Raw genomic sequence first — 26,551 nt, forward strand, 5'->3', positions numbered from 1 at the left:
CAACTTATGACCAGAACTGAATCCAGAATTAAGGTTCTTAAGTTGTAGCAGACATTAAGCAGGTCACCAAATGACCGTGTCTCGATTTTACAAACTTTTTTTTTTTTTGGTGACAAGACATTAAACAAACATCGTGGCTTTTAAATAAACCCGTTATAGCAAACAGATGGTTGTTGGGTTTGTTTGTTTGTTTGTTTTTTGTTTTGCTGGAAACCATAAATGCTAGTTTCCGGTTAAAAACAACGAAAATCGTGGTCATATGACTGTGGGAAGCTACAAATGGGGCCAGGAAGTAGGATTACATCCTTGCCATTCCTGGTTCTGACTGACTGATTGACTGACTGACAGCCAGACACACACACACACACACACACACACACACACTCACCAAGCAGATACTCATCATCAATGGGGTACAAGGTGGGGTCTTGGGGAAATTCAACCCACAGCGGTCTGTCAAGAGAGCAAAAAGCAAGAATTAATATGGTCGAAATAAGAAAATGTCATACAACACCATGGCTAGACTGAGGAAATGATGCAGAACTTCAACTCCCAGAATCCCCCAGTATGCATGCTTTAAGAAGGGTGGACTTCCACTCCCAGAATCCTCTGCTCTGCATGCTTTAAGATGGACTTCAACTCCCGGAATTCCCAGGTCTGCATGCTTTAAGATGGATGGACTTAAAATTCCCAGAATTCCCAGGGCTGCATGCTTTAAAATGAATAGAGTTCAAGTCCCAGAATTCCCAGGTCTGCAATTTTTAATGGACTTCCACTCCCAGAATCCCCCAGCCAGCATGCTTTTAAGATGGATGGACTTCAACTCCCAGAATTCCCAGGTCTGCATGCTTTAAAATGAATAGATTTCAAGTCCCAGAATTCCCAGGTCTGCAAGTTTGAATGGATGGACTTCCACTCCCAGAATCCCCCACTTCGCATGCTTTAAGATGGGTGGACTTCAGCTCCCAGAATCCCCTAGCTAAAAGGGGCTCCATGCAAAACATGGACCCGAACCAGGGTCCCTTCTGTCTCTTTCCCAGCCCTTCCAACTCACCTCATGACAGGCTGGCCAGTCCGGTAAGACTGATAGAAGAGGGTATACCAGAAGGGAAGCAGAGCGTAACGCTCGCGCACGGCCTCTCGGATCAGAGCTTTGTTCTCGTCCCCGAAGAGCCAGGGTTCCCGGCGGGTGGTGTCCACGTGGGCGTGTGCCCGGAAGAAGGGCTGATAGGCTCCGGCTTGGTACCAGCGCACCAGCAACTCGGGCTCCGGGTTTTTGAAGAAGCCGCCCACGTCAGCTAAACATGGCAGGGAAGAACGGTTCAACGTGGAGAAAACGGGACCATCAGTGGCCTGGGATGCTATGGGCAACAGCTCATTTAGTGACCATCCCAAGTTGCAACGACGCTGGGAAAAAGGGACTCAGGACCGTTTTTCACGCTTACGGCTGTTGGCAACATCCCTGTGATCACGTGATCAAAATTCCCCAGGATCACGTGATCCCCTTTTGCGACCTTTCCAGCAAGTCAAGCACAACGGGGAAGCCAGATTCAACGAACGACCGTCGTGACTAACTGAATCGTTTGCAGGGATTCACTTAACAGCGGTGGCACAGAAGGTCGTAACGTGGGAGAAATGAACCCGCGTCCCACTTCGCAACGGAAACTCTGGGCTCAATTTGGGGTCGTTTTCCCTGGAATGACTAAAATGGCCTTTTTTCCACCCTTCTTCTTCGCGTCAGGAAAAGACTTGTAGAAATTTTTATTTCTGCTCATTTGTGCCTGTGGAGGATTAGGGGAACTTTTCTTCTTCATTTTTTAAAAAAATTGCTTTTAAAAATTATATTTTAAGACCATCCGATGCTTAAATGCAACTTTCATGGTTTTCCAATTCTTCTCCTTTTCTCTTTAGTACCAGGATCTCACAGCTTGGATGCCGCGGTTCTCACATGACCAGGCCTGATTTTCCTAAGTCAGGGGTTAAGCCAGTCATGCCTGGTCTTACGATCTTTACACAGTGATTAAGCAGTTGTTAAGTGAATCACAAGGTCACAATGGAAACCCGACTTCCCCTGTGGATTTTCCTGGCCATCAGATGGAACAAATATGATTAATCTCCATTTATTTGTATTGAAATGTATGATGCTCAGGTACCACATGGTTCACACGCTGATATCTTTGTAAAAAAATAAATAACTTTAAAAAAAAAGATGGAATTAGAAGGTCACCAATGATGAAAACACAACCCATCCAAAATCCATCTCTACTGCTAAGCTCTCAAATTTTGATCAGGTGACGGTGGAGATGCCAAAGTGGTTGCCAGGGCAAGAGCCATTCACAGCACCTTTATATATGCAAGCTAGCTGGATCCCCGTCCTTTGCTACGAAACTATGTGGTGGGGCTTAGTTTTGGGGGAGGAAAATAAGGGGGGGGGGGGAATTCTGCCTCTGCCTACCAGCATCCATCGGTATACATCTGGCTAACATCCTGTCAGTGTGTGAGATAGTTATTGGGTGTTTGGAAACTGAAAGAGTATTTGCTTGTGTGAGCAAGGAACCTGGGCGTGGCTTAGCTCAACTGTTCTGTACTAAAAGCTGCTTGGGGCTGTAAAACTGAATCTCCTCTCCTTTGCTTCTGTTTTGTATTTGGAAGAGATTTCTTTCCGGGTGGGGAGGGGGAGTAGAACTCCTTAGCATCATAGCGTGTTAATAATAATTATAATAATAACATAGGAAATACTCTAAATGCTCTGATAGTCATTTGGAAAAATCCTTTCTTAGTGAGCCCCTAGAAACCAAGAGGAACACACGTGCCAAATTTGCCAAGTTTGTAGGCTTTACGGTTCTGGAGATTTTTGTGACGATGCTTGAGTGGTATTTCGCTTTTATATATATATATATATATAGATTGTCACTAAACGAATGGTCATAAGTCAAGGACGGCCGCTACTCGGAGGTCCCCTGCTTACCTCCACAGAAAGAGATGCCCACTAAACCCAGGCTCAGGCACATGGGGATGGAGATTTTTAGGTGGTCCCACTCAGCTGCATTGTCCCCGGTCCATACAGCCCCTGCGAAGGAGAGCAGCCACGAACTGTAACAACAAACTAACAACGATGTTGGTGAACTGCCGTTTCCGAGATAAATGTTGATAAGTGACTCAATGCCACTGTCTTTTCCCAACATCCCTAAAAACTTGGGGGCTTGAAGATCTGTCCCCCTGCATCTCCCCCAAGCCTGGCTTGGAAGACTACTACGCAGCTACTCCATCTCTCGCCTTTATGCCACTAATCGTAACCAGAGGTGGTATTCAGCCGGTTCTGGAGAACCGGTAGCGGAAAGTTTGAGTAGTTCGGAGAACCGGCCGATACCGCCTCTGACTGGCCCCGCCCCCATCTATTCTCCGCCTCCCACTGAGTCCCCAGCTGATTGGCTGCGTCTCCTTTGGTGGCCCCTGCCCAAGAGAACGGAGCTGGAAAGCAGGTTAGTGGGGTGGGGGAGGGAATGGGGATTTTGCGGTATCCTTCCCCTGCCACGCCCACCAAGCCATGCCCACAGAACCGGCAGTAAAAAAAAAAAATTGAATCCCACCACTCACCGTAACGTTGTGAACCCGCAAAGAAGCTTCGGGTCAAGACGAAGGGCCGCTCCAGGCCGCCAGACCGCTGCACCTGGCCCTCCGCGGTGGCCATTTGCTGCCAGGAGGAAGGAAGAAGAGAGGGGTCATTCAAAGCGTTGAAACTTGGATCCGAGCTCAACCCCAACAGGGTCTAGGAAATACAGGGAGTCCTCAGCTAATGGCCACAAGGGAGCCCCAAACTTCGGTTGTTAAGCCGGACATTTGTTAAGTTAGTCTCTACCTCATTTTACAGTCTGCACCACTATTAATCCTCCTATAGTTCCTATCACCCATCCCCTCCCACTGGGGACTGTATGACTGTAACCTTGTCACTTGTATCCTAATGATTTATACTGACTGTTTCCTAGTATGATTTGATTGCTTATTGTACTCTAGGATTATCATTAACTGTTGTGCCTGATGATTCTTGACTCCAGACGAATGTCTCTTTTCTTTTATGTACACTGAGAGCATTTGCACCAAGACAAATTCCTTGTGTGTCCAATCACACTTGGCCAATAAAGAATTCTATTTCTATTTCTATTCCTATTCTATTCTATTCCTTCCAACATCTATTCTATTCTAATTTCTATTCTAATTTCTATTCTATTCTATTCTATTCTATTCTATTCCATTCCATTCCATTCCATTTTCTATTCCATTTTCTATTCTATTCTATTCTAGTCTAGTCTAGTCTATTTTCTATTCTATTCCATTCCATTCCATTTTCTATTCTATTTTCTATTCCATTCCATTTTCTATTCCATTCCATTTTCTATTCCATTCTATTCTATTCTATTCTATTCTATTCTATTCTATTCTATTCTATTTTCTATTTTCTATTCTATTTTCTATTCTATTTTCTATTCTATTTTCTATTCTATTTTCTATTCTATTCTATTCTATTCTATTCTATTCTACTCCTTATTCTATTCTATTCTATTCTATTCTATTCTATTCTATTCTATTCTATTCTATTCTATTCCATTCCATTCCATTCCAATTGGAATATGGTTCCCCTCTTCCACCTTGTGAATTGGGTGGAGACCCTCCTTGGCATGGGTTGGAGGCATATTCATTTGCCGGCTGCCTTGGTCTTCTTTCTCTCCATCAAGCTTCTCCTCATTTAACGGCTTCACTTGGCGTTCCCAAAAAAAACCCACTCCGTGACGAGAGGGCACTCACCACGTAAAAGCCGTACAGGTTGTGCACGTCGCGGTGCTCCCAGCCCCCTTGGTGGACGGCGTCCTTGTGCATCGTCACCTCGGGGCCGTTGAAGACCGAAGGCTCGTTCATGTCGTTCCAGGTGTAGAGGTTCTCCGTGGAGCCCTGGGGTCAAAGGGGAAGTGAAGTGACCGGAAGAAGCGGAAGAGCAGAAGGAAGATCTGAATAAAGCAGGAAGCCCCCCCCCCTACCTCGTATTGGTCGTAAGCGAACATGCTGGACCACCAAGAACGCATCTGAGGGTTGGTGAAATCCGGATAGCCCGCTGAACCTGAACAAAAGGAGACGGAGAAAGGACAGAATGGGACGGATATTTACTAGTTTCTGGGCCGGGTTTCTGTTTAACTTGTACATATTTTAATCTGGTTATTTTAAAGTTTACGCTGCGTGCTACGCCTTAAGTTTCATTGCGATGCTTCTGACACACACAAAAGAAAAGAAGTTGTTGAGTTCAGTCAAGGAAACCGGGAAAGCAATGGAAACATATAGAATTCTGAGAGATTAACCCATCATAAAAGGGGTCAAAACGGAGACTTCTGATCCAAAACATGAAGATAAAGTTGGGATTTAGCCTTTCTGGCTTTACAAAACCCAAGAGGAGTCAAAAGAAATTGGTTATCAGCATCTGGGAGGCCCACCTTGCTCCTGCCCAAAGCTGCCAGAATAACAGACTTGGAAAGGACCTTGGAGGTCATCAAGTCCAGCCCCCTGCTCAAGGAGGAAACCTTATCCCATTCCAGACAAATGACTGCCCAGTCTCATCTTAAACACCTCCAGTGATGGAGCAGCCACGATTTCTGGTGGCAAGCAGTTCCACTGGTTAATTGTCCTCACTATCAGAAAATTTCTAGGTTGCTTCTCTCCTTGATGTGTTTCCCCCCATTGCTTCTTGCCCTGCCTTCAGGTGCTTTGGGGAATAGCTTGACTCCCTCTTCGTTGGGGCAGCCCCTGAGATATTGGAACGCTGCTATCATGTCTCCCCTAGTCCTTCTTTTCATTAGACATACCCAGTTCCTGCAACCGTTCTTCGTATGTTTTAGCCTCCAGCCCCCCTACTCATCTTTGTCACTCTTGACTGACCTCTGGATGCATCCTGCAGCTTTTTCCTCACCTGGCCAGCACCAGCCTTCATAGTCATTCCCGTCCTTGGTCTTGATGTAAAGGTCCCGGGAGCGAATTTCATTGTGGATTCGGTAGCCGGTGTCAACTTTGATGTGTGGGTCTACAATGCTCACCATCTGGGTAAAAGACGAATAACATGGATTGGGGTGATGGACTTAAAAAGAGGTAACGTTAATATACCCATCTGGTTGAATACAAACCCATGGGGACAACTGCTCCTGTTTCACCAAATCTATTTTTAGTTTGGGTTCTAGATCACAGCCATGCCAGGACTAGCCAAATTCTGGGGCCCTTGGTGTTCTCTGGGCTGGGTGGTTTCCTTGCAGACGTTTCATGACCCAAATAGGTAACCTCATCAGTGCCAGAAGGGAATGGGATTTGTGGAATTGGAGGAGGAAGGAGGAGGAAGGAGGAGGAGGACAATGACTGTAGGGTCCTTGTCTCTCTCTGAGCTTGGTTGTTTCCTTGCAGACGTTTCATGACCAAACTAGATAATATCATCAGTGCTAGAAGGGGAAGGAGGAGGAGAATTATGGGGTCCTTGGTGCTCTCTGAGCTTGGTTGTTTCCTTGCAGACGTTTCATGACCCAAGTAGGTAACACCATCGGTGCCAGAAGGGAATGGGATTTGTGGAATTGGAGGAGGAAGGAGGAGGAAGGAGGAGGAGGACAATGACTGTGGGGTCCTTGTCTCTCTCTGAGCTGGGTGGTTTCCTTGCAGACGTTTCATGACCAAACTAGATAATATCATCAGTGCTAGAAGGGGAAGGAGGAGGAGAATTATGGGGTCCTTGGTGCTCTCTGAGCTTGGTGGTTTCCTTGCAGACGTTTCATGACCCAAGTAGGTAACACCATCAGTGCCAGAAGGGAAGGGCATTTGCAGAGGAAGAGAAGGAATCAGAAAATGAGAATTGGAGGTTTTCTAGTTCAATTCCCCTCCTCAAGCAGGAGATCTCAAGTACCATTTCAGACATGTGGCTGTCCAGTCTGATCTTAAAAACCTCCAGCGACGGGAGCAGTCACAATTTCAGAGGAGGGGGAGGGGGAAGAGGAGGACTGTGGCGTCCTTGGCGGTCTCTGAGCTTGGTGGTTTTTCTTGCAGACAGTTCATGACCCAACCCAGAAGCACTGGTGATGTTCCCTAGCTGGGTCATGAAACGTCTGCAAGAAAAACAACCAAGAAAACAACCAAGCTCAGAAAAACAAAAACCCCACAGTTCTCTTCCTTTCCTCCATCCCTTCTCACTGGAGTCAGAAAGCCTGCCCAAGAGACCAAGGCCACAGTTCTCTTCCTGTTCCTCCACTCCCTTCTAGCACTGGTGATGTTCCCTAGCCGGGTCTCGAAACGTCTGCAGGAAAACCATCAAGCTGAAAGACTACCGAAGACCCCACAGTTCTCTTCCTCCCTTCTAGCACTGATGATGTTCCCTAGCTGGGTCTCGAAACGTCTGCAGGAAAACCATCAAGCTGAAAGACTACCGAAGACCCCACAGTTCTCTTCCTCCCTTCTAGCACTGATGATGTTCCCTAGCTGGGTCTCGAAACGTCTGCAGGAAGCTGAAAGAGTTCCAAAGAACCCCCACAGCCGAACTCCAAGTTACCACCCGTCTCTTCTACTTGTACCCAAACCGCAGGCCAACCACGAGGGCTTCAGAAAGTCTCCAAACCCCAGGGAAGGTTTGAGAGTGGTGGTTTTGTCCCGCCTTACCTTCCTCCTCTTGGCTGCCAGCCGCTGAAGCATCTCCTGGGGGTGGGGGAACTTGTTGGCATCCCAGGTGAAGTAGCGCTTGCCGTCGGCGTGCTCGATGTCCAGCCAGATGACGTCGCAGGGGATGTCGTGCTCGTCGAAGCCGTTGTCCACCGCGGTGACATCTTCCTCATCGTTGTAGTTCCAGCGGCTCTGGTGATAGGACAGGGCGAAGAGCGGAGGCAGAGCCTGGGTGCCTGGAGAAGGAGGAACACACCGAAGGTCTGGAGCTGCCTATCATGCCCCTGTCGGAGTCTGAATCCGAACAGCTGACAGGGGAATGGGAGCGTGACTCTGTTGGCTGTGGAGGAAACTGGGGAAGGGCAAAGTCTGCTGGGCACAGCAGGGGAGAGAGAGGTAGAGAAAGGGAGAGGGAGTTCAGAGGGAGACCCAGGCTCACCCCTTCATCCTAGGGCACACAGGGAGGAACGGAGAAGGGAGCAACGTGGGTTGCATGGCTTACGGGGGAGGAAAGGGCCCTGATTCCCTTCATTAGCCACAGCTGGGAAGAGAGCTTAAAAGAAATCCATGCTGAGTGCAGTGTCTGCTGGGAGCAAATGTGAGTTTATCTTGTGTTGACTTTAGTTATCTGCGTTCCTGGCATCTTCCCAACCCGTGTTGAGTTATTGCCTTCACGTCCAGAATGCCTCCTCCTGCCCTGCTGGACTAATGACCTCATTTTGCCTTGATTGGACTTATAGTTACAGTTTTTGTTGACCACCTTTTGGACTTGATTCTCTCTGCAGCCAAAGGCTGTCCCTGGGAGAGTTTTTCTCCAGCCCAGAAGGTAACCAGGACATTGGGGGCAAAGTTGGGGCTAATAAAGGGACTCCCGCTGATTATCTGACTGTTGCCTTTGTGCCACGCCCCTTTGGGTCATCACATCCTGTTCACACGGAGGGAAGGCATCGCCTTATGCAGGAAGTCCTTGACTTACAGTAGTTCATTTAGTGACTGTTCAAAGTTACGAAGGGCCTGAAAAAAAAGTGAGTTATAACCGTTTGTTTTTTTACATATTTGACCATTGCAGCATCCTCATGGTCACATGATCAAAATTCAGCTGCTTGGCGACTGACTCATAGTTATGACGGTTGCAGCAAGATTCCTTTAATAACTGAAGGGATTCAGTTAAACAAAGGTGACACGAAAGGTCTTAAAATGGGAGGGAAAGTCACTTTTTTTTAACATTAAGGGAGTCTCACCTCATTTTACGACCTTTCTTGCCACCGTTAAGTGAATCACTGCAGGGGGTTGAGTTAGGAACCTGGTTGTTAAAGAGAACCTGGCCTTCCCCACTGAATTGGCTCGTCAGGCGGTCGCAAAAGGGGGATCACCTGACCTCAGCACACTGCAACTGTCGTAAATGCGAATCAGTTGCCAAGTGTCCAAATTTTGATCACGTATGGGGTGGTGGAGGGGGTGCGGCAATGGTCGTAAGTGTGAAAAACGGCCGTGTCAACTTTTTTCAGCGCCGTTGTAACTTTGAACCATCACTCAATGAATTGTTGTAAATTGAAGGCTGTTTTATACTCTCAATCGAGGCTCTTAATTTCCTCGAATGGTTTCCAGAGTAGATCCCTTCATCCAAAGAAGCTACTCGGTCTTGCTAAAACCTTGATAAACCAGAACTAGACACAAGGACGGTTTTTCCCCCCCGAATGCCATCACTCTGCTAAACAACTAATTTCCACAACACTGTGAAACTATTTAGTAAGACAGTATGACTATTCTTCTTCTCATCCTTACTATTATCTACCTCTTCCAACTTATAACCTTGTTGCTTGTACCTTTACAATTTATATTGTTTTATTTGTTCCCTAGTAGGATTTGATTGTTTATTAGTAACCTATAACTATCACGAGTTGTGTCTTTTGATTCTTGATAAATGTATTTTTTTTCTTTTATGTACACTGAGAGCTTATGCACCAAAGATAAATTCCTTGTGTGTCCAATCACACTTGGCCAATAAAGAATTGAATTCTATTCTATTCTATTCTATTCTTTCCATTTCTATTAATTCTATTCTATTCTTCTATTCCTGTTTGTTTCTATTTTATTCTATTCTATTCTTTCCATTTCTATTAATTATATTCTATTCATCTTCTATTCGTCTTCTATTCATCTTCTATTCGTCTTCTATCTCTATTTCTATTCTATTTCTATTCTATTCTACTCTTTCCATTTCTATTAATTCTATTCTATTCATCTTCTATTCGTCTTCTATTCATCTTCTATTCGTCTTCTATCTATTTCTATTCTATTCTACTCTTTCCATTTCTATTAATTCTATTCTATTCGTCTTCTATTCGTCTTCTATTCGTCTTCTATTCTTATTCTTATTCTCATCCTCATTCTATTACAGAATGCAGAGGATTGGATCGATTAACCCAGCCTCTCTTCTTGCTGTCTGTCCTCGGGATCGCCCCGATTCCCACTCAACTCACCTGTGAGGGATGCATACTGCTTGAAAATGTCCGCAGGTGAAGGTCCCAGCAGAAGGAACACGTCTATGATTCCGCTCTCCGACATCCAGCGAACGTCTGTTTGGGGCGTTTCTCCTCCGCCTTGTATGTAATCTAGCATCTTCCCAAACATGGTCTGCAAGGGAAGGTGGGCAGGGAACACTTCTGGGTTAGTGTTTCTCAACCGTAGCAGCTTTAAAACTCCCAGAATTCCCCAGCCAGCTAAGATACTGCAAATCAGAGGTTTCCAAATTGGCAACTTTTAAGACTTGTGGACTTCAACTCCCAGAATTTTCCAGCCAGCAAATTTACTATAAATCAGAGTTTCCAAATTGGCAACTTTAATACTTGTGGACTTCAACTCCCAGAATTCTCCAGCCAATTAGGTTACTATAAATGAGAAGTTTCCAAATTGGCAACTTCAACACTTGTGGATTTCAACTCCCACAATTCCTCAGCCAGCTAGATTATCAGAAGTTTCCAAATTGGCCAATTAAACCCCCAGAATTCCGCAGCCAGGAGTTGAAGTCTACAAGTCTTAAAAGTTTGCCAAATTTGGAGACCCTTGAGGTAAATAACTAACCTATCCGAAAAGGAAGTCCTCAACTTATAAACATTTGTGAATCGACCTTTCAAAGGGACAAAAACACAAAAAAAGTGACCCAGGACCGTTGATCACTCTTATGACTATTGCAGCATTCCCATGGTCAGATAGATGCTTGGCAACTGACTCGTATTTATGACGGTCCAGGCTCACGTGAGCCTCTTTTGGCAACCTTCAAAGGTCAAAAGGGGAAGCTGGATCCGTTTCACGACCGTGTGACTAACTAACGCCTGCGGCGATTCTCTTAACGACGGTGGCGAGAAAAGTCGCAAAAACGGGACAAAAAGGTCGCTCAGCAAACGTCCCGCTTAGCCGCGGGCGTTTTGGGCTCAATCGTGGTCGTAGGTCGAGGACTCCCCGACTAATGCAAGCAGGAAAGCCCACTCCGCTTACCTTGCCGGCTGTGTTGGAGGTGATGTCCACCCAGGTCTCGGCCGCGTTCAGCCAAAACAGGCCAAGGGTACGTTGGGCGCTGTGAGCCAACAACACAGGGACGGATCCATAGAGAGCCATCGGGTTGTAGAGTTCGTATTGGAAGACGTCCAAGTTATAGAGGCGATACGGGTCCCCTCCCCTGCAGAGACGGGATCATGAGAGCAGGGGGGAAAATACTGCCTAAAGAATTCATATTTAGAATAGAATAGAGTAACAGAGTTGGAAGGGGCCTTGGAGGTCTTCTAGTCCAACCCCCTGCTTAGGCAGGAAACCCTATAGCACTTCAGAGAAATGGCCGTCCTGTCTCTTCTTTAAAAACCTTCTTTTCTGGGAGGGAGGGAGGGAGGGAGGGAGGGAGGGAGGGAGGGAGGGAGGAAGGAAGGAAGGAAGGAAGGAAGGAAGGAAGGAAGGAAGGAAGGAAGGAGTTGGAGGTCTTCTAAGGCAGGAAACCCTATGCACTTCAGAGAAATGGGTCCTGTCTCTTCTTTAAAACCTTCTGGGAGGGAGGGAGGGAGGGAGGGAGGAGGGAGGGAGGGAGGGAGGAAGGAAGGAAGGAAGGAAGGAAGGAAGGAAGGAAGGAAGGAAGGAGAGTTGAAGGGACCTGGAGGTCTTCTAGTCCAACAGGAGGGAGGGAAGAAGGGAGGGAGAAGGAAAGGAAGGAAAGGAAGGAAAGGAAGGAGGGAGGGAGGGAGGGAGGGAGGGAAGGAAGGAAGGAAGGAAGGAAGGAAGGAAGGAGAGTTGGAAGGGACCTTGGAGGTCTTCTAGTCCAACAGGGAGGGAGGGAAGAAGGGAGGAGAAGGAAAGGAAGGAAGGAAGGAAGGAAGGAAGGAAGGAAGGAAGGAAGGAAGGAAGGAAGGAAGGAAGGAAGGAAGGAAGGAAGGAAGGAAGGAGAAGGAAGGGACCTTGGAGGTCTTCTAGTCCAACAGGGAGGGAGGGAAGAAGGGAGGGAGAAGGAAAGGAAGGAAGGAAGGAAGGAAGGAAGGAAGGAAGGAAGGAAGGAAGGAAGGAAGGAAGGAAGGAAGGAAGGAAGGAGAGTTGGAAGGGACCTTGGAGGTCTTCTAGTCCAACAGGGAGGGAGGGAAGAAGGGAGGAGAAGGAAAGGAAGGAAGGAAGGAAGGAAGGAAGGAAGGAAGGAAGGAAGGAAGGAAGGAAGGAAGGAAGGAAGGAAGGAAGGAGAATTGGAAGGGACCTTGGAGGTCTTCTAGTCCAACAGGGAGGGAGGGAAGAAGGGAGGGAGAAGGAAAGGAAGGAAGGAATTGGAAGGGACCTTGGAGGTCTTCTAGTCCAACCCCCTGCTTAGGCAGGAAACCCCATAGCATTTCAGACAAATGTGTTGTCCAATCTCTTCTTAAAAACCTCCAGCGATGGAGCACACCCACAACTTCTAGTGGCAAGCCGTTCCACTGGTGAGTTGTCCTCACTGTCAGGAAATTCCTTAGTTCTAGATTGCTTCTCTCCTTGGTTAGTTTCCATCCATGGCTTCTTGTCCTGCCTTCAAAGTGCTTTGGAGAATAGCTTGACTCCCTCTTCCTTTGGGGCAGCCCCTCCAATCTTGGAACCCTGCTATCCTGTCTCCCCCCAGTCCTTCTTTTCATCAAACCAGACGTACCCAGTTCCTGCAACCGTTCTTTGTATGTTTTAGCCTCCAGTCCCCTTAATCCTCTTGGTTGCTTCTTCTCTGCACTCTTTCTAGAGTCTCAACATCTTTTTTTACATCCTGGCAACCAAAACTGGATGCGGGATTCCAGGTGTGGCCTTAGCAAAACATTACAAAGTCGTAGTAACACTTCACGTGATCTTGATCCTATCCCTCTGTTAATGCAGCTTAGGATTGCATTGGCTTTTTTGGCCGCTGCAGCACACGGCTGGCTCGTATTTAAATGATAAGACTCCAAAATCCCTCTCACAGTTGCTACTCTTGAGCGAAGCACCACATCTACTGTACCTGTGCATTTTATATATTTTGATTTCTATAGCCGCCCATTATCTCAGCAAATCACTATTGGAAGCTCCCAATTAACTGTTAAAATTTATTTGCCGTCCAAATCAACGTTCACCTTGGCATGCTAGCGAATTCCTCTGGACATCCCACCAACATCTAAGATCCCAAACACCAATATTTTTCCCAAACCACCAATATTTTTCCAGTTCCACTAGGGAACAGTGGTTAGACACAGCCCCCTGCCAGCACCCCCATGGACCCCAAACCTACTCAGTGGTTCGAAGACGGAGGTTATCTGCGTGTTCTGGGATGCCGTACACGTTCTCCACTCCCGGGAAGGAGAAATCCAGTCCCACTGACGTTGGTCCTGTAGTACAACGAGGAGTGGGGAAGGAAAAAGGGCTGAGTTTCACCGGTTGGGGTCACTCCTGGAGCATCAAACCACGTTCCTTCGTCTCATCTGAAGTGATCCCACTTGATAAACTCTGGCTTGCAAGCGGGCATCAGGCCGGAACGTGAAACTAGAAGCCGGTTTGTGAATCCCGGTTAAGCACTTGGGAGGTTTGGTGTTCTGGGCGAAGTCACACATCGCAGAGCGGAATTTTAGTTTTGGGAAAGCTATCAAAAAGGGACAATTCGGGGGAGGGGGCAAGGAAAAGAGGGGGGAGGAAAGGAAGGAAGAAAGGGGAGGAAGAGAGGGAGGGAGGAAGGAAGGAAGGGAAGGAGGGAGGGAAGGAAAGGAGGGACGGAAAGGAGGAGGGAAGGAAAGAGAGGGAGGGAAGGAAAGGAGGGAGAAAGGAAAGAAGAGGGGAAGAAAAGGAGGGAAGGAGGCAGGGAGGGAGGGAAGGAAAGGAGGGGAAGGAAGGAGGAAGGAGGGAAGGAAAGTAGGGAGAGGGAGGAAAGAAGGGGAAAAGAAAGGAGGGAAGGAGGGAGGGAAGGAAGGAAAAGAGGGAGGAAGGAAGGAAGGAAAGAGGGAGGGAGGGAGGCAAGGAAAGGAGGAGGAAAGGAAAGAGAGAGGGAGGGAAGGAAAGGAGGGAGAAAGGAAAGAAGAGGGGAAGAAAAGGAGGGAAGGAGGGAGGGAGGGGAGGGAAGGAAAGGAGGGGGAAGGAAAGAGGGAGGGAAGTAAAATAGGGAGGGAGAGGGAGGAGGAAAGAAGGGGAAAAGAAAGGAGGGAAGGAAGGAGGGAGGGAAGGAAGGAAGGAAGATCAAAGCTTACTCAGGCCAGGGGAATCAAAATAATGGTAGCTGGCAGCACAGAAAAGGAACATTAAAAGCCCCCACTGGCTGGGGAATTCTGGGAGTTGAAGTCCACCCATCTTAAAGCTACGGAGGTTGAGAAATATTGATCTAGCCCCTCCCTTTTTTTCAGCCTTCCAAATGATGAATTTTATAAAACAAAAACCCATCACCTTTGTATCCTTGATCCCAAGAGGGTTTTGCCATTGATAGTTCCCCGCTTTCCAAATTTGAAAAGGAGAGAGGGAGATAATACAGATAAAGCTTTAAAAAAAAAAACACCAAACACAATGCTCTTTATTACCGTTGGGTTTTTTATCCGTGTGGGTCTTAAAAGTTTCTTCCCAAGATCCCGGATCTTCTTCGGGGTCCTTTTGGGAGGCATCCTCAGGCTGGAAATTTAAAAAGAAAGAAAGAAAAGAAAGATTGGCATGATCAACAATGGCACTAAAGGTATAAAATAAATCATAATGATTTTAAAAACAGGCAGCTTAAGGTAGGCGTGGCTGTTTTAAGGCTGGAGCGAATTTTCAAGTTTGTAGTACAGCGAGTCTTCGACTTAACCACCACAGTCGAACCCAAAATCTCCACCTCTGTGTGGGGCAGTTTATTAAATCAATCTTGCTCCAATTTGGACGAACCTTTCCTGCCACCGCTGTTAAGTGAATCACTGCAATCATTAAAACTCGGTGACACGTTTGGTTCAGCGAATCTGGCTTCCTCGCCGGAAAGTCGCAAAAGGGGATCAGGTGACCCCGAGACGCTACGAGCGTCATAAATACAAGTCAATGGCCAAGCGCCTGAATTTTGACGACGTGACCACCAGGATGTTGCAACGGTTGTTAAGTGTCACTCATTGTTAAGTGTCACTCAAAGTCACTCATTTTTGGTGCTGTTGTAATTTCAAATAATCACTAAGGAAACCATTGTAAGTAAAGGACTACCTATTGGCCTTCTCTTCCTTTTCTTTTTTCTTTCTCCTTATCTCTCTTTCTCCTTGATCACTTTCTATTCTTCTCCTTCTCTTTTCCCTCCCTCCCTCCCATCCATCTCCTCCTCTTTTCCCTCTTTTCTTTTTTTTCTCCTCCTTATTTCTCTTTCTCCTCGATCACTTCCTATTCTTCTCTTCTCCCTCCCTCTCATCCATCTCCTCCTCCTCCATTTCCTCCTCCTTCCCCTACCTTTCTTTCTCCTTCTCTCTCTCCTTGATCTCTTCCTATTCTTCTCCTTCTCTTCTCCCTCCCACCCATCTCCTCTTCCTCTTTTCCCTCTCCCTCTCTTTTCACTTTCTCCTTCTCTCTCTCCTTGATCTCTTCCTATTCTTCTCCTTCTTTTCTCCCTTCCATCCATCTCTTCCACTTTTCCTCTCCTTCTCTTTTCACTTTCTCCTTCTCTCTCTCCTTGATCTCTTCCTATTCTTCTCCATCTCTTCTCCCTTCCATCCATCTCTTCCTCTTTTCCCTCCCCTCTCTTTTCACTTTCTCCTTCTCTCTCTCCTTGATCTCTTCCTGTTCTTCTATCTCTTCTCCCTCCCATCCATCTCTTCTCTTTTCCTCCCCTCTCTTTTCACTTTCTCCTTCTCTCTCTCCTTGATCTTCCTGTTCTTCTCCTTCTCTTCTCCCTCCCTCTTCCTCTCCCTCCCCTCTCTTTCACTTTCTCCTTCTCTCTCCTTGATCTCTTCCTATTCTTCTCCATCTCTTCTCCCTTCCATCCATCTCCTCTTCCTCTTTTCCCTCTCCCTCTCTTTTCACTTTCTCCTTCTCTCTCTCTCTCCTCTTTCTCCTCCTCTTCCCCACCTTCCTCTCCCTGTTGCTGGTATGGATTTCCACCAAAGCCTCCCTCCCCTTCCTCCGGTTTCTGGGTTCACCTGCTCGGTTTTCTCAGCGGATTCCTCTTCCGGAGGCAAAGCCGGATTGGCGGGTTCATCCGGCTCTCCCCCTCCTCCTTCGGCCTCGGGTTCCTTGGCCGGCGTTCTGGAAGGAAAGAGAGTTTGGGAAAAAGAGGAGGCTCAGTCCGAGACACCCCCCTTACGATTTCCCGCGCAGAGGGCACACCAACGCAAAAGCTCACCAAACGCAAAAGGAGGTGTATAGTAACGTACACCCTGGCGCAAACCGATGGCAATATCGATCAATAGAAAACACACACGCCGTTTCACAGCCCTGCTTAGTTAGTAGGGATGGGAGGAGGGGGGTTTGGGAGGGGGGAAGAACTAGCCATGAGGTAGAGAATGGGGGGGGGGGGGTCAAACTAGTTACAGTTAGTCCTCGTCTTACAACACTTCATTTAGTGACCGTTCTAAGCTACAACGGCACTGGGGGGAAAAAGGGGGACTTAGTTTTTCACACTTACAATCATTGCGGAGCAACCAAAATTCAGACGCTTGGCAAGTGACTCCTATTTATGACGGTTGCAGGGTCCCAGGATCCCCTTTTGAGACCGTCTTGACGAGCCAAGGCAAGGGGGGGAACCCAGATTCACTTAAGGACCATGCAAGTAACGTAACACGTGCAACGATTCCCTTTAGCAATGGCGGCTATGTTGTAAAACGGGGCAAAATTCACTTAACGAACCCTTCGCCGGGCAACGGCAAGAAGGGTGGGCTTAATTGTGGTTGTAACTGGAGGACTACCTGCAACAGGTGATCGAACGGGGCCGTCCCATTTTCAAAACCTCTCCCTTCCAATTCTTCGACCCAAGGATGGCAATCTTTGTCTTCTGCTCGCGCAGAGTTTTCCTTGGTGCCTTTAACTAGCTAAAAATCCCAAAGGTGCTTTTTTATTTTCTCTCAAGAGGCAACTGGACTTTTCTTGGTTTTTCTTTTGAGGACATTTCGCTTCTCATCCAAGAAGCATCTTCAGCTCTGACTGGATGGTGGGGAATGGAAGGATTTAGACTGCGCGCAAGGCAGCTGGTCATTTGCCTCCTTTTGAAGTGAGTCGCTGAGGCCACTTGGAGGTTGATCTATATCCACATCTGTTTGCCTAGGTTGTGGAAATGCACGGCACAACATAGCACAGTGATGGCTAACCTTTACAGCTTGGTGTGTCGAAAATCGGGAAAAAGTGTAGCCTTCCTCGGGTCGTGTGTCACTTCAAGAAATATCAATAATTTGGCTTATGACGGACTGGGCCGGGGTGATCACACAGGGCTGTGAAACTCGTCTCCCTGGTCTCAGGGCTGCAGGTGCAGGATGTGGGGATCGGAAGGCCACCTTACAGGGCTGTGAACCTCATGGATCTCCTTTCCTCCTGTAGCGTTCCTGAGGTAATGAAACTGACAAACCTCAGTTTATGGCGGTGAAAACTGGTTCTCTGCTGCAAAGATCTCGCGGCAGCGGTGACACCACGCCTCCACGCAACAAGCAGGGAGCAGGGATTGGAGCGGAGCACAGGCAGCCTCTAAATGTGCAGGTTTTCCCCACACCAACAGGCGTGTCAGTCAAAGTGCCTCGGCGTGTCACGAGTGACACGCGTGTCATAGGTTAGCCATCACTGACATAGCACAAACCCACCAGGACAAGATTCAGCAGTCCATTTGCATTGGAAAGACAAAGGCCGCTCTTTTGAAGACGGCAAAGTCCGCATTTTGGACAGAGCTGGTTTGGAAGAGGGGTCAAAGAGGCCATCTAGGTCAAAACTGAACAGGAGGGATACGACACCATCGGTCTCCAGTCCTTTCGGCAGTTCCAAGAAGGCTGCACACCCATTTGTACCACTCAGGTGACCCTAAGGACACAGACAAACCTCCAAGTGGCCTCAGCGACTCTTTAAAAAGGATGCAAATGACTAGGAGGATCAATCCTTCCATTCCCCACCATCCAGTCAGAGCTGAAGAAGCTTCTTGGAGGAGAAGCGAAACGTCTTCAAAGAAAAACAAAGAAAACCCATTTGCCTCTTGGAAAAAAAAACACACCTTTGGGACAACCATTTACTGGATGACCGAGAATCTCCAATGACATTTAGCTAACCTAAGGCTTCCCCATGTCCTAAGCAGTGACATTTAGCAATAGCAATAGCACTTAGACTTATATACCACTTTATTTAGCTAACCTAAGGCTTCCCCATGTCCTAAACATTGATATTTAGCTAACCTAAGGCTCCCCCATGTCTCCTAAACAGGGCAAGGCAGTTTAATATTTCAAGATTTCACCCAGCCCTCAGGAGGGAAGGCATTCCAGGGTCCAGAAAAAAGAGAGGGGGGGGAAAAAACAAAACAGAATCGGACATGGAAAGAATCCACTTTCCTACCAAGAGATCCGATTCTGCACACAGGAAATCAAGGAAAAATGGCTGGTGAGTTTTCCGAAAAGAGGGAAGGAATATCCAGATGAGTCACAAACAAGTTAGAACCCAGAAATATCCTGGTTTGGGGATATATATGTATATATATATGTATATATATATGTATATATATGTATATATATGTGTATATATGTGTATATATGTGTATATGTGTGTATATATATATATATATATATATATATATATATATATATATATATATATATATATATAAATAATTATATATATATATATATTTTCCCTCCCCTCCTACAAGCTGGTAAATGAATAGCTTTTTAGCTGCTAAGGCTCTAGTCCTCAAGAACAGTGAAGCAATGTTTAATTTTTTTTAAAAAAAAATCAATTTAAAAAATATTTGTGGATATCCTATGCCCTCCACCACCACCCCAAAAAAACCTCTTTCTGTTCCAGCTCTGGATCTAAGTCCTTTTTCCCAGCACTTGATTCTTGCTGGGCAGAACTGCGGCTGATGTGAGAATCTCCTCCGCACCCCACCATACGTCATTCTCCATTCTTAAAACTTGAGGGTCGGAGAAAAAGGAAGGAGGGAGGGGGCAGAGGGTGGTGGGCTCCTCCCATTGCTTATGTCACAAGGCCGGGCAGCGCCCCGTTTTCTGTACGGAGGGAAAGGGAGTTGAGAAACAGAAGCAGAAGCTGCGGAATTACCTAGCGAAAATGTTCGTGATCCTATCCCAAATGCTAACGACCGTGTCACTAACTTTATCCGAGAAACTGGGAGGGGGCCAAGCGAGAGTGGGGGGGGCCACAGACCAACAAAAACAGAAAACACAACGGAGAGTCAGTGCAAGGAATCTCAAAAGATGCCCCCAACCACCCCTGCCTAGTTAATTTCTTTTAAACAAAACAAAAACAAAAAAAAACCAAGGTTTTGCACTCAAATAAACCCCAGTTAACAAAAACCACAATGCATCCTTATTATTATTATTTATTTTTATCTATTTAGCAGGATTGCCAGTGGGTTTTACTGGAGAGAAAAAAAACAACCAAGATTTTGTGCTCAGATCAACCCAGATGCTATACAAAATAACCCAAATAATTCCCCCCAAACCCAACAAATCGATTTTAAATTATTTTTCATTGTTTTAATGGGTGCAATACAATGTTAACATAGACACAAGCTTGAGATTTTATGACATTTGAAAGTCAAAAACAAAACAAGAAATCCAGATAGGGTAAAAAACAACAACAACCACCCACTATTTAAAAACCAACACTGGCAATCCAGCCTTTTATCCATGTCATCTTAGGCCTGGATTCTGCCTGGGGATAAACAAGGATGACTAGGAGGGTGTGTTTTGTGGATTAGAAAAGAAAAGGATTTGCAAATCCAATACCTTCCTTGTAGAAGGACGGAAGGCTCTGTCTATCCTTCTACAACCCGCCAGAGAGTTAGACAGACAGGAAAATAGGTACCTAGATATAAAGCTCAGTGCTTTCCTTACGTAACATATAGGAGACTTCTAAATCTTTTGATTTTTGGAGAATTGAAATGCCCATAAATCTCTGAACATCAGAGTCAAGTTTGGTATAGTGGTAAAGGAGCTGACCTAGAGAACAGGAGATGGTGAGTTCTAGTCCTGCCTTAGACATGAAAGCTAGCTGCATCACTCGGGGCCAGGCTCACCAGGAGGCTGTGAGTTCTAGTCTCACCATAGGCATGAAAGCTAGCTGGTGGTTTAGGACCAGTCCCTCTCTCTCTCTCAACCCTCATAGGGTTGTCATTATTTGGGAAAATAAGAGGCGGGAGGGTCCTTATGTGTGATCTAATTCTACACAGCGGTTTGCCCTGCGGGCATTGCTGGGTGTGCTCTTTCTTGGTGGTCCCTGGGTTAGGTTGTGGTTTACCGAGTTGTAAACCAACAACACTGGCAGGGCAAGCTACTTGTATATAAATAGAGAGCAGACCCCCGCTGCCTTCAAACACTGCTGACGTTACCTAGTTGGGTCGTGAAACGTCTGCGGGAAAATATAACCGAGCTCGGAAAGCACCAAGGACCCCGCAGGTGATGGATAGTTGAGTACCATTATGCTTCCATCTCCAGTTCTTGGGCTGAAGCCAGGAATGCTAGCCTAAATAAACCATCTTTTTTCCACCCCCCCAGGCAGCAGGCTCTCCTCCGCTCCCAAGGAACCAAAAAACCCCTTTCTCCAAACTCCTGACGTGGAAGACCCCAGGTACTCACGAGTCCTTCCTCTGTCGCAGGTGCTCGAATACCAGCAGGCCCCGGGAATTGACGCTCAGCACCAGGTCCCGCCCGGCCAGCAGGTCCATGCGAAAGGGCTTCGCTGTCAGGATCACCTTGTGGCTCCCGTCCTCCAGCGACAGCTCCACGCTGTTCTCGTCGCGGCCTGTGACAGACAATCTTGGGGGGAGGACGCACACAAGGGTGGGATGAGGGCAGAGCAGAAATGAGAAAGGGGAAACCGATGTTATCTCACCTGATAACCTCACTTGTTCACCGAAGGATGTTTAAACCAGGGGTCTCCAACCTTGGTTTTAAAGGAGTTCAGGGTTTTCTTTAGGAAGGGTGGACTTCCACTCCCAGAATTTGTTTTTTAATTTGTCGGATATATATTTTTTGTATCCCTTTATTATTTTCACAAATAAATCGAGACTGTGAACATAGCCAACCTCATCCTATTTTCCCCACAACCACCACCCTGTGAGTTGGGCTGGGCTGAGAGGGAGGGACTGGCCCAGAGTCACCCAGCTGGCTTTCATGCCTAAGGCAGGACTAGAACTCACCGTCTCCTAGTGATTGGCCCAAAGTCACCCAGCTAGCTTTCATGCTTAAGGCAGGACTAGAACTCACTGACTCCTAGTGATTGGCCCAGTCACCCAGCTGGCTTTCATGCTTAAGGCAGGACTTGAACTCGACTCCTAGTGATTGGCCCAAAGTCACCCAGCTTGCTTTCATGCTTAAGGCAGGACTTGAACTCACTGACTCCTAGTGATTGGCCCAAAGTCACCCAGCTTGCTTTCATGCTTAAGGCAGGACTTGAACTCACTGACTCCTAGTGATTGGCCCAAAGTCACCCAGCTTGCTTTCATGCTTAAGGCAGGACTTGAACTCACTGACTCCTAGTGATTGGCCCAGTCACCCAGCTGGCTTTCATGCTTAAGGCAGGACTTGAACTCGACTCCTAGTGATTGGCCCAAAGTCACCCAGCTTGCTTTCATGCTTAAGGCAGGACTTGAACTCACTGACTCCTAGTGATTGGCCCAGTCACCCAGCTAGCTTTCATGCTTAAGGCAGGACTTGAACTCGACTCCTAGTGATTGGCCCAGTCACCCAGCTGGCTTTCATGCTTAAGGCAGGACTTGAACTCGACTCCTAGTGATTGGCCCAAAGTCACCCAGCTGGCTTTCATGTTTAAGGCAGGACTTGAACTCACTGACTCCTAGTGATTGGCCCAAAGTCACCCAGCTAGCTTTCATGCTTAAGGCAGGACTTGAACTCACTGACTCCTAGTGATTGGCCCAGTCACCCAGCTGGCTTTCATGCTTAAGGCAGGACTTGAACTCGACTCCTAGTGATTGGCCCAAAGTCACCCAGCTTGCTTTCATGCTTAAGGCAGGACTAGAACTCACTGACTCCTAGTGATTGGCCCAAAGTCACCCAGCTTGCTTTCATGCTTAAGGCAGGACTTGAACTCACTGACTCCTAGTGATTGGCCCAGTCACCCAGCTGGCTTTCATGCTTAAGGCAGGACTTGAACTCGACTCCTAGTGATTGGCCCAAAGTCACCCAGCTTGCTTTCATGCTTAAGGCAGGACTAGAACTCACCATCTCCTAGGGATTGGCCTAAAGTCACCCAGCTAGCTTTCATGCTTAAGGCAGGACTTGAACTCACTGACTCCTAGTGATTGGCCCAAAGTCACTCAGGAACGGGAGCTCAATCCGTGACGCGGCAATGCTAGGGATTCGAACCGCTGAACCGCCGGCCTTTCTGATTAATTTCCAACCTTAGCTTCTCAGCCAAACTGGCTCCCTGTGAAACCCAGAAGCCAAGCTCCTAGTCCAGTGTGTGATGTGATGCCAACTCTTTTAAGCCTTCTATCGCTTAAACGTCCCGCCTCTGTGGAAGCTCTAAAGACCGCCAGTCTCCTAACGTCCATCACTCCATCCCCTCCCGCAGAATCCCCTCCCCAAAGACCCCTGCCCAACGCAGCGGCCCATCCCCGTACCTGGAGGTGGGAGGGTCCTGGATTAAGACGTCGTGTACCTCATAGCGGGGTTTGAGGGGCGTCAACTCGTTGATCCGGAGGCGGGTCATGTTCCCTTTCAAGCCGTAGAACTCCAGGAGGAGAGGAACCTGAGATTGGGAAGAACGCATTCCCACTGGCTTTTCCCCACTGGTAAATCTCACCCCACAGCGTAAGGCCACCGGGGGGGTGGGGGGGTGGATACCATTTGAAAGAGACCACCAGAAAGCTAACAAGGTAAACCAAAAGACCAAAACACCCACTCGCCAGCAATCCACAACCAGATTTTTGTTTATTTATTTATATCCTGCAACTGTATGTTTATTTATTTACATCCTGCAACTGCATACAAACAGAGAGCAAGCCTCACTCCTCCTGGCACTGATGATGTTCCCTAGTTTGGTCATGAAACGTCTGCAAGGAAATGACCAGGCTCAAAAAGCATCAAGGACCCTACTCTTGTCCTCTTCCTCCACCACTCCCCCTTCTAGAACTGATAATGTTCCCTAGCTGGGTCATGAAACGTCCTCAAGAAAACAACCAAGCTCAGAGAGTACCAAAGACCTCACAGTTCTCTTCCTCTTCCTCCTCCACTCCCTTCTAGCACTGATGATGTTCCCTAGCTGGGTCATGAAACGTCTGAAAGAAAACCACCAAACTCAGAGAGTACCAAAGACCTCACAGTTCTCTTCCTCTTCCTCTTCCACTCCCTTCTAGCACTGATGATGTTCCCTAGTTGGGTCATGAAACGTCCTCAAGAAAACCACCAAGCTCAGAGAGCACCATGGACCCACACAGTTCAACCCTGAGCTACAAATACTTTCTTCTATTGGTGCAGTCTTAATATTCCCAATATACGTCTAATTGTCTCCTTTCAATGGTATAGAGAACCAAGCCACCCTTCCCTTCAAGCACTGATGATGTTCCCTAGCTGGGTCATGAAACGACTGCAAGAAAACCACCCAGCTCGGAGAACACCAAGGACCCCACAATCCTCTTCCTCCTCCTCTTCTTCCCCCTCCTCCTCCTCCTCCTCCTCCTCCTCACAAACCTTCTAGCACTGATGATGTTCCCTAGCTGGGTCATGAAACATCTGCAAGAAGCTCAGAGACCTCACCACCCCCCAAAGGATCCCACACAGGGACCGTTCTCAATTTTCTAACCCTCAGACCTTCTGTTTGGTCTGAAAGAGAGCGAGCCTCTCTCCAGACCTTTTAGGAAGCCCGAGGGGTTTCATTTACCTTGTTTGCTTCATTAATAAGCTGGATTTTCATAGATTCTTGGCTCAGCTGCAGGGATTCCAGCAGCGCCCTATAAGGGGAGCTTCCAGGTTGTAAGTTTCTCTGACGCCTGAAGAGGGGAAACCATGGTTACTGGAGACAGACCACCCATGCTAGGTAATCTCCCTCCCAGTCTGGAGAGAGAGGTAATTTCTCGGCCTCCAAGCACTCCACCCGCAAGATGGCAGGCCCAGGGCCATGCAGGAGAGGAGGACCATGCCGTCATCCTTCATCCTTCTCCACCTCTTCCCATTTTCGCACAACTTACTTGCAAAAGGAACTCTGGTCACAGGTCTTGAAGTTGCTTTTGTCTACCGCCGACACCACGGCCAGGAGAAGAGTCAACCACACGACCGCAGACATTCTAGGTGGAACACGAAGGTAGAGATACTTTCATGCAACACACAATTAGGGGACTGGAGGCTAAAACATTTGAAGAACGGTTGCAGGAATTGGGGTGTCTAGTTTAAGGGGGTGACAGTATTCCAGTATTTGAGGGGTTGCCCCAAAGAAGTGGGGGGGGGGGTGTCAAGCTGTTCTCCAAAGCACTTGAAGGCAGGACAAGAAGCAACGGATCAAGGAGAGAAATCAGAATTAAGAAGAAATTTCTTGATAGTTATCCCATTTCACTGGATACATGACCAGTTAAGGAATGTCAGGAGTACAAAGTATTCCTTAACTTACAGACACAGTTGGGACTGGAATGTCCGTTGCTAAGTGAAGCAAACGTTCAAGGAGTCACATCCAATTCTATGACCTTTCGGTTGTGGTCGTTAAGCGAATCACAAGGATGCTAAGCCAATATGGCTTTCCTCCCACCCACCCCCCAGTGAATTTGCTCCTCAGCGAGGAAAACCGCAAATGGCCATCGCGTAACCCCGTATCTCTGCAATTGTTGTAAACATGCATGTTGGTTGCCTTGGTTGCCACCCCCAGTGGTCAAAATTCAGGGGCATGGTTGCCATGCCCCTGAATTTTGACCACATGACCATGGGAGGCAATGGTTGCAAGGTGAGGACCAGTCGTAAGTCACTGTTTTTGAGCCCTGTTGTAACTTAGAACTGTTGTGAAATGAATGGCTGCGAGTCGAGGATTACTTATAAACATCCCAGCAACGTTAAGCATTAAAACCAGCTTTCTAGTCCAGTGTTTGTCAACTTTAAGCACTTTTAAGAGGTGTGGACTTCATCTCCCAGAATTCCCATGCTGGCAGGGGAATTCTGGGAGATGAAGTTAGCGTATCCTGAAATTGTCAAGGTTGACCAACCGTCGTCTTCTTGTACAAACCAGGTGAAAATCATGGTCATAAAAAAAGGAGCGAAGGGCAAATTAGTTCCCCGGGGCAAAGATCAACATATTTTGCAACAGAGAGATTTAAGAGACAAAGGTGGACAGAGAAAGAGAGCAAAGGCTGGCTACCTTCAAGCTTGAAAAACATCTATTTTTATAAGACTTTCCAGGAAAAACTGCAAATATTCTCCCAAAAGTGCTTTTCCAAAAGGCAGTCTGGACTTTCTTGAACTCCTTCCCTCAAAACGACGCTATAGAGCACTGCACACCAGAACAACTAGACACGACAGTTTTTTCCTTGAAAGCCATCACTCTGCTAAACAAATAATTCCCTCAACACTGTTCAACTATTACAAAGTCTGCACTACTATTACTGTTAATCTTCTCATCATTCTATTCTATTCTAGCCCATCCCCTCCCACTTGTGACTGTGTGACTGTAACTTTGTCACTTGTATCCTTACAATTTATATTGACTGTTTCCTAGTATGATTTGATTGCTTATTGTACCCTGTGACTATTATTAAGTGTTGCACCTGACGATTCTTGACTTTTGATGAATGTATCTTTTCTTTTATGTACACTGAAAGTATTTGCACCAAGACAAATTCCTTGTGTCCAACCACACGGCCAATAAAAAATTCTATTCTATTCTATTCCTTATTCTATTCTATATTCTATTCTATTCCTTATTCTCTATTCTATTCTATTCTATTCTATATTCTATTTTATTCTATTCTATTCCTTATTCTATTTTATTCTATTCTATTCCTTATTCTATTTTATTCTATTCTATTCCTTATTCTCTATTCTCTATTCTAATTCTATTCTATGGTTTTTTTTTTCTTGTTCTTGAAAACATTTTGCTTCTCATTCCAGAAGCTTCTTCAGTTCTGAGACAAAAATTCATCCTAGGCAGCGGAGAACCAAGAGGCAGTCTACAGGCAGTCCTCGAAATAGGACCGCAATGGAGCCCAAAATTAATGTGGCTAAGCGAGACATTTGTCAAGTGAGTTTTGTGCCCCATTTTACGACCGCGCTTGCTACAGTTGTTAAGTGAA

At 46.8% G+C, this 26,551-nt stretch overlaps 1 protein-coding gene across 2 annotated transcripts in view; it reads right to left on the reverse strand.

Annotated features, from left to right (window-relative positions):
• GANAB (glucosidase II alpha subunit) overlaps positions 1-26,551 on the reverse strand; it is a 34,710-nt gene that overhangs the window by 7,049 nt on the left and 1,110 nt on the right. Inside the window, exons 2-19 of one of the 2 annotated variants that reach the window (XM_087943487.1) lie at positions 24,470-24,565; positions 24,163-24,271; positions 22,904-23,031; positions 20,898-21,077; positions 19,360-19,425; positions 16,257-16,362; positions 14,694-14,781; positions 13,424-13,520; positions 11,170-11,350; positions 10,155-10,308; positions 7,672-7,907; positions 5,954-6,080; positions 5,034-5,113; positions 4,804-4,947; positions 3,598-3,694; positions 2,969-3,070; positions 1,055-1,298; positions 389-453 (exon numbers count right to left, since the gene is read on the reverse strand). In XM_087943487.1, the coding sequence (XP_087799613.1) occupies positions 389-453; positions 1,055-1,298; positions 2,969-3,070; positions 3,598-3,694; positions 4,804-4,947; positions 5,034-5,113; positions 5,954-6,080; positions 7,672-7,907; positions 10,155-10,308; positions 11,170-11,350; positions 13,424-13,520; positions 14,694-14,781; positions 16,257-16,362; positions 19,360-19,425; positions 20,898-21,077; positions 22,904-23,031; positions 24,163-24,271; positions 24,470-24,565 (2,300 nt within the window). The remainder of the gene's footprint in view (positions 1-388; positions 454-1,054; positions 1,299-2,968; positions 3,071-3,597; positions 3,695-4,803; positions 4,948-5,033; positions 5,114-5,953; positions 6,081-7,671; positions 7,908-10,154; positions 10,309-11,169; positions 11,351-13,423; positions 13,521-14,693; positions 14,782-16,256; positions 16,363-19,359; positions 19,426-20,897; positions 21,078-22,903; positions 23,032-24,162; positions 24,272-24,469; positions 24,566-26,551) is intronic. The other variant, XM_087943488.1, reaches the window with a different exon arrangement.

Source organism: Notechis scutatus, chromosome 14, assembly GCF_049901735.1.
Source record: "Notechis scutatus isolate UNSWTSFEM ecotype Mainland chromosome 14, rNotScu1.2, whole genome shotgun sequence".
Lineage (NCBI taxonomy): Eukaryota > Metazoa > Chordata > Lepidosauria > Squamata > Elapidae > Notechis > Notechis scutatus.